The sequence below is a fragment of the Hakea prostrata genome, chromosome 11 (genome assembly GCF_041222555.1).
Source record: "Hakea prostrata isolate BN-2017 chromosome 11, UWA_Hpros_2, whole genome shotgun sequence".
Taxonomy (NCBI): Eukaryota; Viridiplantae; Streptophyta; class Magnoliopsida; order Proteales; family Proteaceae; genus Hakea; species Hakea prostrata.
In genome coordinates, this window is record NC_142610.1 from 24,808,890 (window position 1) to 24,826,652 (window position 17,763).

The following is a 17,763-nucleotide window of genomic DNA, read 5'->3' on the forward strand; positions in this document are numbered from 1 at the left end:
CTCCATTTAATTTATGTAATCAGAATAGGAGTTTTAGTTGATTCAGAAGTCCTTAGAGAAATAGGTTGGCTGATGATATTATCATTAGTTTAAGGAACAAATTGCATTTACAACCCCTGTGTTTGCAAAGAATTATGTTTACACCCCCTGTGTTTGCAAAGAATTATGTTTACACCCCCTGGAATTTATTCCATCACAAATGTCCTCCTATACCTAACACCGTTAGTTTTGAATATAAAAAGACATATTTATCCTCAGTGAATCTTAATGTAAGTTTTAGTTTTAAAAAACTAAAATAAAATAAAAATATACAGAAAAGTCAGTTAATTTTTTGGGAGAATCGACTTTTCTTTTAGGTGACTTTCTAGGAAACTGCTTAAAAAATAATTTTCTTTTTTTTTTGGAGTAAAAGATGGGAGACTTTCAATTGTTTTCTTCTCTTTTCTTTTCTTTTTTAGGGGTTTGAAATAAAGAAGGGTAATTTTAGGAATTTTGAAAATACAATACCTGCTGACTCATCACTTAACCATATTATTCTAACAGTAGGGGTACAGTTGTTATATCATTCAAAACATAAGGGGTGTAAACGTAATAGAATAAAAATTCTAGGGTGTGTAAACGTACTTGTTTGCAAACACAAGGGAGTAAATGTAATTTGCTCTAGTTTTAGTAGGCCTTAAAAAAGGTGGGCTGGTAGTTAGGATTAGGTAGGATAATATCCTAGAGTTATTTTAGGATTCTTTTGTATGGCAATTAGCCTATTATTCAATGCCCCATGTCGAAGAATAAAGATAGGAAAATTGAATACAATTGTTAGAGTTATGAGCCTTTGAAGTTGCACCTGTTCTCCTCTCTGGGTAAATCATGAGTTGGACTCATTATCGACCTCCGAAGCTGCTGGGCAGCCATCCATCATTGGCCAGGCAAGGCCCCAAAGAGAAGTCTCAGACTCCCGGGCAGGAAATGTTTTCTGCTCTGGCAACTCTTGTTCCCCTTCTTTTGTCTTCTATTTTTGGCCTTTAACAGCCTGAAAGAGACCCGGTTCAACAGGCCCTTCCCCCCCCCCCCCCCAAATTGAAGCTCTAATAATTCCCCATCCCCTCACTGGAATCCTTCTCTTTTAATATACCAAAGACCTATATCCCCCCCCCCCCTTCTTCTATGAGAACCCAGCTTAATCTGAACCCTAGAAGTCTATTGACCAATAATCCCTTTTTTCATACAACAAACTCCTATATTTTAGGAGCACTCCATTGAGGCTGAAATTCAAATCAGTCCTCCTATCTGTATCAACCTACCCCAAAAGCCACTCCTCAAAATGAAACACACACACCCCCCCAAAAAAAAAAAAAAAACCCAAATTAATCCTCAGTGCGGTTCGAAAATAATTAAATATGGTTCTATTTAGAGGATCCTGGTGTATTGCTGCCTCCAAGGACACCCAACCAAGGGCTGCATTAATATTTAAAACAGCAAACAGCTCATACAAGGTCTGTAGTTGAACTACCATTTCTGTTGTGTGTGAGAGAGAGAGACTGTGTGTGTGTGCATGTATGTTTTTAAGAATAAGGGCTCCACTATGCTTATAGAGCCTAAAATAGGGTTTCCCTACGACTTTCAGAACCTAATTTGGCCATGGGCCCTGGAACACTCCACCGAAACTTGCACCGGAAGTTTGGTGTTTCACAAAATTTTCACTTCTGGACCAGGCTTGAACCAGAAATCTTGAATTATGCCCATTACACAACTCAATGAAAAAGGAAGAAAAAAGCCATTGAAAGTATTCTTCTTCTTGAAAAATAAATCTGACCTGTGCGTTTAAGCTAATGGCATTTAGTTGGTATCTTATGCCCTTCTAGGTTGTATACAAATATACAAGCATGAACGCCAAAAAATATATAAAACCTAAGTCCACTCAATTAAGCAGTGTCTCACCTAGCTATGTCAGTACAATAACAAGCTCTCTGCTCTTCTACTAGGCAAAACATGAATTGGAGAAATTACAAAATGAAAATGCATTATTTTCTTCCTCCACTCCCCCGCCACACCCCCAAAAAAAATAATAGAATAAATATAAATAAATAACAACTACTGCCTCACACCCATACTCAGATGAGAAAAGAAGAGTTCATAGTAAAATTACTTTAACATTACCAGAGAAGAAAAAATAATCATCCATAGCCCACAGCTGAAGATAATATGTTTCATATATTTTAACACTCCATACATAAATACAGATAAAAACTCACTGTTCTGAGCAATCCAATAATAAGAGGTAGAAGACGATCATGAAAGTTGGCAGTTTCCTCTTCATCCAGCTTAACCTGCTCAAAAATAATTTCCACACGTGAGATTTATAATTGCCTTTTCCCTCAGAATCCTCTAAATCCGCACCATGCCCCAATTTATTTAACAAAACACAGGAAATGCACACAACAAAAGCACATGCAGACAAACAGACAGCCTTTGGTACATTCATAAAAAATATACTATACGCTTGATGCCAAATGTAATTTGTAAAGTTATCTTATATTAACCATTTCAACAAGATTGCATGCACACATTAACCTGGCCATAAGGCCCATAACACACATTTCCTGCTGACAATCTGGATAGGAAAACACCAGACCATGTCCAACCTTCAAAAGAGATGAGTTGGAAGTTGGAACAATCTATCAAGTGCAAAAAAGCAGATATGAAAAATCAGGCCTAATACCTCAAACAATTACAGAGAACAGGCCAAGATGAAATCAGAACAACAGAATCCAGTGCAAAGGCTCCCGCCGCGGCGAGATCTGGGGAGAGTCAAAAGTGTATGCGGCCTTGCACCTGCTGGCTGTTTCCAGACTCGAAGCTGTGCCCACTTGGCATATGGCATTAAAAATAAGGACCACAATAATCATACCACAACATAGTTCTGAAAGCGGCAAGGACAACAACAACAAACAAATGATAAAATAAGTCATATGATGGACCACTACAGTTCCAAATTTTCATATTTGATCCTTAACTAGGGAGACCTAGGGCATAGCTTTATTTAAGGTGAACTGGGTCCCTCATGCTATGCATCCTTATGGGATTTTGGCTTTTAATCTTTCTCCCTGAAAGAGGCTGACATCTGTTGTGACACTAGTGATTGTGCTCCCGCAGGGGGGGGGGATTGAAAGAACGTTGTAGCTTGGGTGAGATCCAGAGTCACAGAACAGCAAATTGATATTCATTATCATGTTGGTCACACCATGGGCAACCACTCAGGAGATTAGTTGAGCAGAAAACGCAAGTCATCATCAAACCCTGCATTTAACACCTTAGGTGGGGAAAAGAAGAAGAAAGATAAAAAAAAAAAAAAAAAAAAAGGAATACGAAATGTATGCCAGGAAAAGTAGGTATTGACAATTGCCAAGAAAAGTAGGTATCTCGGGCCAGAGTATTGCAGACAACATCCTTCTTTGTGTGGAATTGTATGCGGGTTTGATAGATCCGCCCATTCCCCAGCTGCACTCCTTAAGGTAGATCTCAACAAAGCTTTTGACTCGTTTCGCTGGGACTTCATTAGTGATGTCCTCTCCTATATGGGCTTCCCTCCCCCCTTCATCCACTGGATTGAAACCTGTATCTCTTCTCCCCGCTTCTCCATCATTACTAACGGCTCCTCGGTTGGTTTTTTCCCTTCCCAAGTTGGCATTCGCCATGATGCCCTCTCTCCCCCTACCTCTTCTCCTTAGCCTTGGAAGTCCTCCCCCGCATCCTCCAATCCAAAATTGATCAGCTCCTTATCTCTCCCATTCCCAAGTGCAAGTCCCTTAACCTCACCCATCTTGCTTTTGCTGACAATCTCATAATCTTCTCTAAAGCGGACCTTCTATCCATCTCTTCCATCCTCTCGGCTCTCTCGCAATTTGAATCTCTCCCTGACCTTCGTGTCAACCTCAATAAGTCCACCCTCTTTCTCTCTGGTGTCTCTGATCAGATCCGGAATTCCCTCCTCTAGCTCTTGGGCTTTAAGCCTGGTTCCTTCCCTGTGGTCTATTTGGGTCTCCCGCTCATTCCTAGTATGCTTACCCGCCACCACTGCCTCCCGATGCTAGATCATATTCGTAAGAAGCTTCAACTCTAGAAGGGCAAGCTCCTATCTTTTGCGGGTAGAGTGGTCCTCATCCACTCTGTCCTTCAATCTTCTTATCTCTATTAGTGCGGAATATTCTTCATTCCTAAATCAACCATCCAGGCTATGGAATCCTTGTTTTGTGCCTTCCTTTTGGAAAGGGTAGAAAGCATCCCGCTTCATCCACCCGGTTAGTTGGTCTTCATCTGCCGGCCTACTTCGAAAGGAGGTCTGGGTATTCGTCGGATCTCTGATGTTAACCTAGCCTGCCTCCTCAAGCTCATCTGGAAAATTGCCTTAAAGCATGACTCCATTTGGGTTAAGTGAGTCTATTCTTACCTTCTCCAGTCCGATTCCTTCTGGACTGCTCCATTGCCCTCCAACCCTTCATGGGTATGGAGGAAAATCCTCTTGCTGCGTCCCCGCGCGACCTCTGCTATTTCTACCATCATCTCCTCCGGCTCTTCCACTTCCTTTTGGCTTGACCCGTGGCATCTAATGGGCATTCTCTATAACCACTTTGGTCCCCACACTGTCTATGATTCCCGTATCCCCAAGTCCACCCCCTCTCTACTTTCATCTCTAATGGAGCCTGGTCCCCGTTACCCTCCCCTTTCTCACACAGGTTTGAAATTCCCTTCCCCCTCCAAAACCTTTTCCACTTCCTCTACCTAGAACGTCCTCAGACCCCACAAACCCAAACCCCCCCGGCCCCTATTGGTTTGGTTCAAAGGCTTCATTCCCCGTCACTCCCTTACCCTTTGGAGATCCCTTAACCTTGCTCTCCCCACCCAATCCTTCCTTATTAGCAGTCACATCCCCACTAACCCCAACTGCATCCTTTGCTGGAATGGTTTGGAAGACCTAGAGCACATTTTCTTTTCTTGCCCTTTCTCCAGATCCATCTGGGGAAAAGCCCTAGCCACCATTTGGCCCCGTTCAAGGCAATCTTTTGGGTTTACTCGTGATTGGTCTCGGATTTGAGAAACTTTTTTGGCACTTCCATTTGCGATCGGATTGGTAAGCTAGTGTTTAGTGCCTCCATCCACCACCTTTGGTGGGAGCTCAATCTTCAAAGATGGACCTCCAAATCCCGCACACCATAGACAGGATTTGGAATGCCATTTATTTTGATGTATATTCTAGATTGGCAGTTATCCCCCATCCCCCAGTTGATGATACCCCAAGGAACAGGCTCATTGTTGTCTCCTGGGTCTTAGTTTTTCTTTTCGGTCTTCTTCTTAAAGACCTTATTCCCCTTTTTCCTATCTTAATATAATTATTTATTCATCCAAAAAAAAAAAGAATTTCAGCCAAATTAGTTAACCAACCAATACTAAAAAGAAGAACAAAACAAACAACAGGAGTATGCAATTCAAGAAAATGTAAATAAAAATAAAAAATAACCGCACTTACTTGTTCATCTTTCCCATTGGTGAGACTCGAAGACTTTGCTTTCACTTCTGATAAAATTACCCGATCTACATCTTTGTTACCATGCATAGATGCACGCATAAACTCCGCTGACAGAATGCTACAAGAATGAATTTTACAAGTTACAAGCTAGATTCAGTTCAACAGAGACAGTATTCTAAAGTGAATGGTTTACACATCAACGGAAAGTCTTACAAAAAAAAAAACTGAAATGTATAGTAATAAAATGGAACAGACAAATTTCTAAGTATATGAGATTAAAAAGTCACCAAGGCCCATGTAAGATCAACGACTAATAAAGGAATTCAGAGTTATTCAGGATGAGAGACAGATGCAAGGTGCCAAGGGGCTTCATAGCACATGGAGCACAAGGCAAAATGCACAATTTATAATACAAAAGAAGTATGAAATTACAAAACAATTTGAGAATGCTAAAACAGAACTACATAAGTACAGGAAAAACAAGTATCAGCAACGAAGTAATTACTTCATGCAGAAGATAACAAAGCCTAAGCAACAGAAACAATTTGGCATGAGCGCATTTCATGTCACTGACTATATTAAGCAACAAAAGCCACTGGTGCTTTTTGACTGCATGGTACTGTTATTACCAAACTTGAGTCTATTTTCACTAATTTCTTATGGACTAGCCCATCACTGGAAAGGAAAATGCACTGGATCTATTAGGATGATGTTTGCAAGCAAAAAAGTAATGGGGGCCTAAGCATTAGAAGGATTATGGACATGGATGTAGCTGGCAACAGATCTGGTGAATCTCTTCAAAGAAAGACAGTATCAGGGTGAAATGGACGTACAACAGGTATCTGATCAGCCAGGCCCCCCCTCCAATTGCTCCTAGGTTAGGAGGAAAGCGTTGCGATACAGAGACAAAACTGAGCTTCTAATTGGGTATTGCAAAAACACCAGGATATAGCTTGATAATTGGCATAATCAAAAGGATACTAATTAAAATATTTGGGAGTTGGGAGGCATGGAGCAGGGACTCAAAGGATGGCTATGCTCGCTAGTTTTACAAGGGACGGGCAGTTGATTCCTTGCAAAGCAATTTCCTCTGTGTGGAGAGAGCTTGCACATCCTAGAGGCTGCACCACTCTCTGCAGCACATGAAAGTATGGAAAGGAAATGCTAATGGCCAGTTAAACACCAAGTCAGCATGGGAGACTTGGAAGGAAAGCTATGAGGGTTAAATGGTGGAAAGCTACCTGGTTCAGGCCCTTCAGGGAATATCCAGAAACACTCCTTCACTGCTTGATGATGACTAAGGGATCCCTCACCAACAAGAGATCAACCAATCAAAGAACAATGAGAGAACAACATCACTGCAGACTTTGCTGGGCAGGAAAGGAACCATTTTTTAGAGCAATTATTGAACAATGGTCTGAAGCTGCATCTTTAGGTATCCAGCGAATGCCCTATGGGCTTCCCTTTGGGTTCTTCACCAAATGAAAAAAGAAGAGAGTATAGGAAGACTTAGGAAGCTTACATTGTGTGCTACTAATTATCACCTCTGGACAAAAATAAATTTCATAATTCCCAGAAATTAGACCAGGACTAAAGAACAGCAGGTTGCAGCAACTGCTTTGGAAATGGAAATTAAATGTGGAGCTCTGGCTCTAGTGGGAGAGCAAAACACAGAAAAGTGCTACCTTACTGATAACTGGAGAGTGGCAAATTGGCAATCCAGTCAGAATTCCAAGAACTGGTTCCTGGTTTAAACCGAATGCAAACATGGTTGCTCTACATTGGGATGGTGGACAGCAAATGCAAAGGCAATTTTTGGTGGCCTCATTGGCTGATTTGTGGAGAGTAGGGGGAACCAATTGGCTTTTGCAGGCCTAGGTGAAGAACTGTCAGTGTTGTGAATGGAATTACAGGCCATACATATAGGGGGATCAACCACTGCACTGAAACAGGTCTGCAATCCAAAATTGGCAGTTGGAATCATTAATTGAAACATTCCGGGCCTTGGAAGGTGCATAACATAAAGGGGGCTATTCTGCATGAACTTTCAATGCTTAGGAGGAGGAGGTCGTGCATGTGTTGAAGAAGCAAAACCAGCCAGCACACTTCATAACTGCTGTGCAACTAGGGGGTATCGAGCTGATATGGAACCTAGGAAAATTCCGGATGAATATATGGACACTATTAGAAAGGATGCAGAATTTCAGATCTGTTTATTGAATGTAAAATGTAGAGGCCATTGTACAAGATCTCGCGAGATCTCAGCAAGGTCTAAGAAGAGATCGCGGTTTTCCAAGAGGTTAGGTCAAGGTTAGGTCGAGATTAGATGCAAGACATAGAAGTTACGAAAACTCGACCAAGATCTAAGTTGAGCCGAGATCTCGATTCGAATCTCAGATTGACCAGGATCTGGGTCCAACTTGACTGATTTTTACCCAAACTCGAAAGAGATCAAAGCGAGATTCTTATCTCATGCAAATGCTCTTGGTTCCGTCTCGACACCAGCTGTTGTGTTCTTCAATTTTGGCCAGATTTTTTGAGAGAATTTCACCAGCAACACTTCTAAGGAGTCCTTAGCTCATCTACAACAACAAAACAACATCAATCAAGGGTATTTGAAGGAGTTATTCAAATAAGGTTGTGATGGAGGAGCTGCTCAGTTACCCTTGGGCCTTGATTGATTTCATTTAACCTTGTTCTTATGAAGTTATGATGCTTGTATTGTATTCTCGAGATTGCTGATGTTGTATTGTTCTATTGAGTATTGAACTACCGATATCGATGGAATTCTGAACAATTTAAGTTAATTTTTTGGGTTAAATTTAAATTATTCGATGTATGTTGTCATTTGGCTTTCATCTATATCAATTAATGGTTCTGTATTTCATGACTCATAAGACTGCATGTTCATTCCTTCATCATTTTGGTTTAAAACTCAGGGTCAAGCTGGAACTCATCTATATGCTTGTTTTCTCACAAATCTAAGGCCATCAGTGTGTTGTGTTTAAAAGGCCTGAAATAGGCTAAATACCAAGTTTCAGTCCAACCTGACCCTTAAAATCCCCTGAGATGGGCCCTCGAGTAGGCCACAATTTGTTACCATATCTTGGCTGACATCTCGCGAGATCTCAATTTTCTAGTTGACCAAGATCAGCCTCAACACCAAGATTTCTTGCCATGGTAGAAGCTTTTTTTTAGGGGCAGCCTTGGCGCAACTGTTGGTGGACCACAGATATAGCCGCGAGGTCAAGGCATCAAATTTGCTTTAACAGAACTTACAGAACAATCCAACCACAGGTCCACAAGGATGCACAAAGAAGAAGAAAACCAAAGGCACAAAAAACCCCATCATTGCACGTTGGCTAAAGGTTCTTCATACTGAATAAATTCCCCCTCCTCTCTCTCTCCCCCTTCAAAAAAATCCTAATAAAGTTGATACAAGTAATATCCTACAGTTAATTTATTCTTAACATTGATATGAATTTTTTATGGTGTCAAAGAAGAAAATTTCACAGATCATTCAAACCTCACTTTTTCCCTCTATGTACCTTTCCATATATATATAGAGGGATATATATATATATATATGGATATATATATATATATATATATATATCCCTCTATATATATTGCAAGTACTAAGCTATTTTACATCATAAGAATATTAGCTTGATATATTCTGGTCCACTGATTTGAAGTTGCAACTGCTTCCTGCACATTGTATTAGCTCTGATAACTAACCACACACCTGTTAATCGAATCCAGAGATGTTGCTAACTGGTCCCGGAGGTGACGGAAGCAATGAAGACCAGTAAGCTCATCACCATCCTGTTAAACCGAAAAAAACAAAAACAAAAAAAAAAGAAAAGGAAAAAAAACAACTCTCAGATAAGAATAAATAAATCAAGAAGAGAGAATGAGCACTTTTCCTGAACAAACCAGTTTGTAAAATTAATCATGCAGTAAAAGAAACTTGTTGAAAGTGAAAATAAAAGGTTCTTGCCACAAAGTCATGCAGTAGACCAACCCACCCCAAGAAAAGCCTCAAAGAAAGTCAAGCTAGCCAAAGAAAAATATATTTCTCTCTTTCCCTTTCATTAAAATCAAATGCCTAGAAGCAGTACCTGCAAGAGAGAAGAGCTCCATAGAGAGAAAAAGGAGGACAAAGAAGAGTAAAATAATTTTTCCTTTTCCACATAGAATAGCTTCAAGTTGTGTAATAGCAACTAGAAACAAGTAACAGATCAGGAAAAAGAAGGCCACCAGAGGGTGAGAGGGGCATTTTGATCCATGAGGACCATCAAGAGTTAGTGCCAGGTTTGCTGGCTCTGTTCTAAGTTAAAAAGGATTAGGGATTGTTAGTTCCTAATCTAGGTTATAATCAAATTCCTAGTTGTATTCAATCTCTTTAAATCTATATTTCAATCTCTTTAAATCTATAAACATTACAGCCTTGAGGATTCTACAACAAGAAAGTGAAGCCTCAGCTTAACCATGGCCTCTTTCCATTATTCTTCTCATCTTCTTCCTCCTCTTTTCTCCGTGATTTTCACTTGGAAAATGCCATGAGATTCAACTACAATCAACAAATACATAATCCAGAAACCTCTGAACCAATAAGCATTTAATGCAAACTCAAATGTTTAAAATGGCTGAATTTTGTGAACTGGCCCTTTTACCCTCCATTAGTATGACCACATACATATAAAGATGTACTAATAATCCACTTGTCTTTTTAAGTTGAGGAAAGTCACAAATGTACTTAAACATTAACACACAAAACTACTCTAAGAGAATGCAATGAATGGGACCTGCTTACATGGCAATCAAGCCTTAGAATGCACTACCAGCAGAGAGATTCAATCCAAGATCTCTTCACACAAGAAGACATACTTCAAGAGCAAAAAGCGTATGACGCATGTTGTAATAAAAATAAACTTCTATATTTTCCTGTTTTGAGCATATGTGCTTGAGCTATTATTGGGTCAGACCTTAAGATAGTTGACCAAACAACAACGACAACAATAAGCCTTGTCCCAACTAAATGGGGTCGGCTACATGGATTCTTGCCCTCCAATCAGTTCTATTCGAGGCCATGCTAGATACAAGGCCTAAGCTATACATATCTTTTCTCACCACTTCTCCTAAGGTTATCTTAGGTCTACCCCTAGCTCTCCTAGTTCCTTCAATCTGGATTATATCACTTCTCCGTACAGGGGCATTTATAGGTCTCCATAGAACATGGCCGTGCCACCTCAAACGACTTTCTCAAAGCTTATCACTTATGGGAGCAACTCCAAGACCAACTCTAATATGATCATTTCTTATCTTATCCATCCTAGTTTTGCAACTCATCCATCTTAGCATCCTCATTTCTGCTACACTGAGTTTATCTATATGATTCTTTTTTACAGCCCAACACTCTGCACCGTACATCATAGCTGGTCGAACAACGATCCTATAAATTTTCCTTTAAGTTTTAATGGAATACGCCGATCACATAAGACCCCGGACGCACCTCTCCACTTCATCCACCCTATTTTAATTCTTTGGGAAACCTCATCCTCTAAATCACCTCTTTTACTTATGATTGAACCTAGGTATCTAAAACAATCACTCTGAGCAATCTCTTAATCGTCAAGTATCACCACCTTATTATCTGCCCGATCATGACTAAAGTTACAAACTAGATATTTTGTCTTCGATCTACTAAGTTTAAAGCCTTTTGATTCCAAAGCTACTCTCCATGATTCTAATTTGGTATTAATCCCCACTTGGGTCTCATCAATCAACACAATATCATCCGCAAAAAGCATACACCAAGGGACCTCATCTTGAATGTCTTTGGTTAATTCATCCATTACCAGAGCAAATAGATATGGGCTTAAAGTTGACCCTTGATGTAGCCCAACTGTTATCGGGAATTCATTACTTTGTCCCCCCACTGTTCTAACACTAGTCACCGAACCATCATACATATTTACTTGCAACACTTCTTTTCTCTAGTACATGCCAAATTAACGCTCTAGGGACTCTATCATAAGCTTTTTCTAGGTCAATAAAAAACATATGAAGGTCTTTCCTACATTCTCTATACCTTTCCATAAGTCTTCTAATGAGGTAAATAGCCTCCGTTGTAGATCTTCTCGGCATGAACCCAAATTGGTTCTTCGTAACTGTAGTTAAGTGTCTTAAACGGGTTCCAATTATTCTCTCCCATAATTTCATAGTATGGCTCATCAATTTAATGTCCCTATAGTTATTACGACTTTGAGTATCTCCTTTATTTTTGTAAATTGGAACCACAACGCTTCTCCTCCACTCATCTGGCATTTTCCCTGTGCTCATAATCTTATTAAACAACTTAGTCAACCAAACTAGTCCATGGGTTCCTAAACTCTTCCATACTTCAATTGGGATTTCATCAGGACCTTGTGTCTTGCCAAGTTTCATCCTCCTTAAAGCTTCTTTTACTTTGGACATCGAAATTCTTCGAATATAAGTTCGGACATTGGTGCCTTGTTGAAAGGTGTAATCGTCCGAATCATAAGTGCTTGAAGAATGCTCATTTAGTAAACTAGAGAAATAGGTTTCCCATCTTTTCTTACTGTCCTCCTCACAAACTAATACTTTACCATCTCCATTTTTAATACATCTAACATGGTCAAGATCTCTACTCTTCCTATCCCTCATCTTAGCTATCTTATAAATAGATCTTTCCCCTTCCTTCGTGCTCAGAATTGCGAAATATAAGTGATGGTCGTCGATTTCTTGACATTTGATTGGATCGACTGTCAGAGTCAATAGCCTGATGGTTGTGACCATCATCCTGTCGGACACTCTGCAGGTCAACCATCAACCGACCATCTAACCAAATAAACTTTTGACAGCTAGTCGTGTGGGTTGACCAACACACTGTACAGGTTAACTGTCAGGCCAAAAAAGTTGGAATTCAAATTAATCCCACATTTTGGCTTTAAATAGAGGTCCTAATGACACTTTAAAGCACAATTAAGAAGACATTAATTAGCCTCTCATTCTCGGATGTCTCTTTAAAGCTTTGTCTCCCTAGAAGTCCAAATCCCATGAGTCCAATTGCTTTAAATTGAAAAAGTTGGTGTGAAGAACTAAAGGAATCCTCCCTCAAGTGTCATCAAGAGGAAGTACAACATAATTCATATCATTGTGCATCATCATCACTCACTCAAAGGGTATCGCATTCCCTCCGATAGGGGTAACATTTTTATCACTCTTTTCTTTATGATGGTTGATCATACTAAGACTCTAGACTGGTCTTGGATTAAGGTACAAGGACTAGTTCTTCTTGTCCTGAATCAAGATTGTTTAGAGGTTTTCTTCTTCTTAACAAGATTGTAAAGCTGTTGTTTGCCCACCTATTGTACTGAAAGGGAATCACTAGTATAATTCTCTTTAAGGTTGGAGAAGGGTGGACCCAAACTCAATTGAGTCAAACCACTGTCAGTCTTGTGCATTGCCTTTGGTCTTGTGTTTATCTTTCCATATTGAATTTACTTTGGCTTATTTCTTTACAAGAGGCAATTTTTGCTAGTTCAACTTATTCACAGACACCCGCCCCCCCCCCCCCAAAAAAAAGGGTTAATTTACACTAATGACAACCTACATATTCATAACTCATGAGACTAGTATAGAACCTACAGACAAACTCTAAAGCTAACTCCAAAAAAGACAATTATTTAAAATAAAAGAATCACATTAATATAAGACACCTAAAAGGTTACAAGTTGGGCATGTTAGCCCATTTAAGTGCTTGATGCAATTTTATATAGAACAAGATGGAGTCCGCACTTTATTCCCCAGCCGACCATCCCTGAGATCAGGCGGAACACAAGCATTCTTATACACAGATTAGCTTGCGAAGCAATTTGATCAGCACCCATGCAATTCTCAAAGTTCCTCCTATCCATCTTTCATAAGTAAGGATGATAAAGGAGCACAGTAAGAATGGCATAGGATAACCCGGAACAGTAAAGTGACTAAACTGAACAGAGTTGGCACACAAGTACATCAAAGTTAGCACATGAATAAGAACCAAGTAGATGTTAGGAAAACCCCACCATGCTTGTGACAGATTTAGCGTGCTTGGAAGGTTAAGAGTTTAATTTTTGGGGTGAAATTATGTTCAAAAATAAGAATCTAATGAGTACAACCAGAGGCAAAAACCATCTACTGCCATAAATGATTTGTCACCTACAGGTTGCAGGTAAAGGTAAGCAGCACCATGACACTGCTTACATAAAAAGGACACAAAACTCATGTTTGCCTTTTTTTCAGTCTTCTAAGTCAAGTCTGACAACCCAAAAAGAAAGAAAGAAAAAGAAAAGTTTGGTCTGGGTGACAGATCGAGTGCTAATATAGCCTGACCTCCTGTTGAAAGGAATATGGACTTGATGGGTTTTTCTATATTAAATATGACATACAAGGCAGCATCAATAATAGATAAAGGCCCAATATGAGCTATTCCTAACAGTTGCGGCCCCTCGATTCTGTGAAACTCTAAGTCAGGTTAGCTGGTGGATATTAAAAAATCAATTAGAGCATCCTTTGCTGGTCAGCCCATTTTGACAGATTCCACACAATTAAGAATCCATGGAGTGTCAAGAATAATTAGAAATTCCCCATTCATATCTCCCTGTCGCAGCCGATTCTTCCAAAAACTACCATTTGTAATACCTCATGTAGTTGAAAGTCTGTCAGATACAAGTTCTAGTTCAGATTGAAGTTAGTTTTAGAGTTAGTTTACAAGTGCTTCTAATACAGAAACTTGGACTGTCCATCCATTGACAGTTGAAAACTAAATATTAACCACAGCAGTCTGTTAGGTGATGTCCGAGCCATCATTGAGAATAAAAGCCTTCCTGATTCTTCTCCATGCCTGATGTATTCCTAGATTGATATATCAGGTAAGATACTAGGTAAACCAAAATAGAAAGTAACAAATACCAGGTGAACCAGTCCACCAGTTTGATGTCAAAATTGGATCAAATGGAGTAGGGGATGGGTAATACCATGGACTCCAAATTACAGCCTGTTGATATGGCCGATTGTTGAGACATGAACTGGAGTCAAATTAGAAGGCTAGAACAGATCCTCAAACCAGCGGGTATTATGACATCAGACTAGGGACTGAGTATGTCATCAGGTTACAACGGTTGTACCAGTAAACCAACTTCCTAAAGCAAAAGAGGCACAAGGAAACAGCAATAGACCAGATCAACCTACAAAAACATAACAGTCACTTCTCAACCAGTCGTCCATAATATCATATAAATCCTTTTCTTCCTCGGTAACTTTACCAAGGGCTATGGTCCTTCAAGACTCAACCAGTTCTGATCAGTGGTTGCAGAGTTATGATCTTCACAAGTTGCAAAGTGAGACTGAATTGCAGTAACAGCAACATCCTTCAATCAAGGTAATGTAACCTGATTTCTAGTGTTTGGAGAGTTGATTTTAAACCCTAAATTTTGGGTTCACTCAGGATCCTCTTCTAATGAACCAGCTAACAAACAAATAATTTCTGGGAACTCTTGAGGGAAGGTAATTGAGTAGAATAGGATATGGGTAGAATTGGGAAGTTTAGGGTCTTAACAAAATACGATAGGGTTTGGGGAACTAAGGTTTCAATCAGATAGATGGGATAGATTTTGGATGGATAAGGGCCTTAACAATTTAGGAAAAAGCTTAGGAAAAGTTAGGGTTTTAACCATGCCCAAGATGGGATGGCTTTGACGAAGAAATGGGGGAACTTCAGGTTAACAGAAATCTAAATGGGTTGCCGAAAGGGTTTAGGGTATTGGGAAAAATCAGAAATTAACAAAATCCGACTGGGAAGGGCTTGGGAGACTTGCATTTAGGGGAAACGGGGTAGGGAAGCCTGTGGTTGGTCTGGTAATGCTTTGGAGGCATTCTAGGATCAATCTTGCTGGATCTTGACTTCTTTCTCTGCCTTCTTGATTTTCTTTCTTTTCTTTCTCTCTTTTCATTTCTTTCTTTCTTCTTTTCTTTTCTTTCTTTATTTTCTTCTCTTTCTTCCTAAGCTGCCGCAAGATCAAGAAAAGGGGAAAAGAGACAGAAAGAGAAGGGAATGAATTGGGGAAACCCTGCAGGTTGGGGGGAGGAGGGATGTTCTGCTGTCGCAAGGGAAGGAGAGGGATGGGGATGCTTGCACAAGGGTTAGGGGGGTGTTGCTGTTGCCACAAGGGATAGAAAGGGGTAGGGGTGGTGGCACAAGGACTAGGGAAAGGGGCTGGGGTTCACTTAATGGGGTGAGTGGACGGGTACACCCTAGCTGCTGCAGATGCTGTCACAAGGCCGCCGTAGGGAGGAGGAGTTGAAGAAGAAGCTTGATCACAATCAGAAATGGGGATCCCTCTTGGAACCCACGACTCCTTCAATGCTCAGAGTTATTAATCCAGTCTGATCTTTACACGAGGGGTGGCTCTCTTTTATAGCCTTACATTGAAGGAAAATTAAACTAGGACCCTAAGTTGGAAACCAACTAAAACTCTAGTTGGCTTACCCAAGAAACTCAACTACTTTAACATCAAAAAACTATATAACTCTAGAGAACTCCAATCTAAATTCTGAGAGTAGATATGAAGTCCTAATATAACGACGAATTAGGGGATCCCAACATAATTGGGAATCTCATCTAGAATAGGACTCTTAAATAAATTGAACAAAACAAAACCAAACTCAAGAATGAAGTAGATGTGGACTCCTGACGGTAGTCTGCATCTAACAGCCCCACTAGGGCTCCAAAGAGGTGAAAAATGACCCCAAAAAAACCCTGGACAGAAACCGACCTGACCTTTGGTGTGCCAATTGGACTTGGTTCCAGGACCCATCTTTGATGGGCTTCTTTTTCCTTTTTCATATTTCTCTTTTTTCTTTTTTTCTTTTTCTTTTTCTTTTTTTTTTTTTTTTTTTTTTTTGGGGGGGGGGGGGGGGTTGGCCTGGTTACATAGAGGTAACAGCAATTGCAGCTTTTGGAGCCAAGGATGGCTTATAATTTTCAGTTTGTGTTCTCAATAATTGTTGCAGGCACAAACAGTAGCAGCAGCAAGGAATATCAAGCAGGGTAGGCAAAAGATAAGGGGATATGCAGAGATAGAAGCAAAGGGGTACGGGGATGAACTCTCTCAGCCCTGTGCTTCTCACCCACAGCTCTCAACTGTTGAACATGGATTACTCCATAGTCCATAAGCAACGGCATGACATACAAATTTTATTTTATTTTTAATTCTAATTTTCTATTGCAATTAAAGGACCTATTTATAGCTAGGCCAAACCTTCACAAGGAAAAAAAAGACTGATATATATATTTTGCTGAGGATTGGCTATTCCCAACAGTTACATAGGAACTAAAATAGAAATTGTCTAAATTAGAAATAGAAACTATGTTAAATGTAGAACTAGGATTTGTAAATCAGTCAACAATCGAAATTAGAAACTGATACTATTGGAAACTACCAAGTCTGTAAAGTTATGGAGAGGAAGGGAAGGAGATGAGCTGCATTAGTAATTGACATAGTGATGAGTACTGCAGAATACAAAACAACTTCATACAAAATGAACACTGAAAGTAGGCAGGTGCAGCAACTATCTGGCATTTCTCCTTGGGGGAAAATGCGTATTGTTGATAATATGGTGATGTAGGAAAAGTAAAAGAAATGAGCTGATTATATTAAAATTCATTATATAATACAATTGCTCTCAAATAACCCAAAAGGGGGGGGGGTAAATAAAGCTTCATATAAAGTAGGATATACCCCCAAAAAAACCCCAAATTTCAACAGATTTTAGAACTCACCAATAAATTTTGCAAGTCATCAATGACATCCAACGCTCCAGCACAATCTGCTGCCACAACTAGCTGCACACAGGGTAAACAAATAGATTCATGAACATGAGAGATATTCATAAAAAGTAACTGTAAAAAAATTCACTAAACATTGTTTTAAACAATCAGCCTAGTAACATATCAGCCATGAAATAACATAAAGCCATAATAATGAATTTCCTCCGCAGAGAGACATGTAGACAGGGGATAAAAAGTTATCAGGTCTTCACATATTTGAGGACGCTTGTGGAAGTCAAAGCACGGTCCACTTCAACACAAAATCAGATGAACAAAAAAAATGAATTTTGTTGGTAGGTGGAAGATTGCCATTTTACAGGAGATAATGCCTACATTGAAAATG

The 17,763-nt window shown here is 39.7% G+C and overlaps 1 protein-coding gene across 2 annotated transcripts in view; it reads right to left on the reverse strand.

Annotated features, from left to right (window-relative positions):
- The window catches only part of VPS54, a 96,397-nt gene that overhangs the window by 67,249 nt on the left and 11,385 nt on the right, over positions 1-17,763 (reverse strand). For both annotated transcript variants that reach the window (XM_089139669.1, XM_089139668.1), the window contains exons 2-5: positions 17,373-17,435; positions 9,270-9,349; positions 5,522-5,639; positions 2,250-2,324 (exon numbers count right to left, since the gene is read on the reverse strand). In XM_089139669.1, the coding sequence (XP_088995795.1) occupies positions 2,250-2,324; positions 5,522-5,639; positions 9,270-9,349; positions 17,373-17,435 (336 nt within the window). The remainder of the gene's footprint in view (positions 1-2,249; positions 2,325-5,521; positions 5,640-9,269; positions 9,350-17,372; positions 17,436-17,763) is intronic.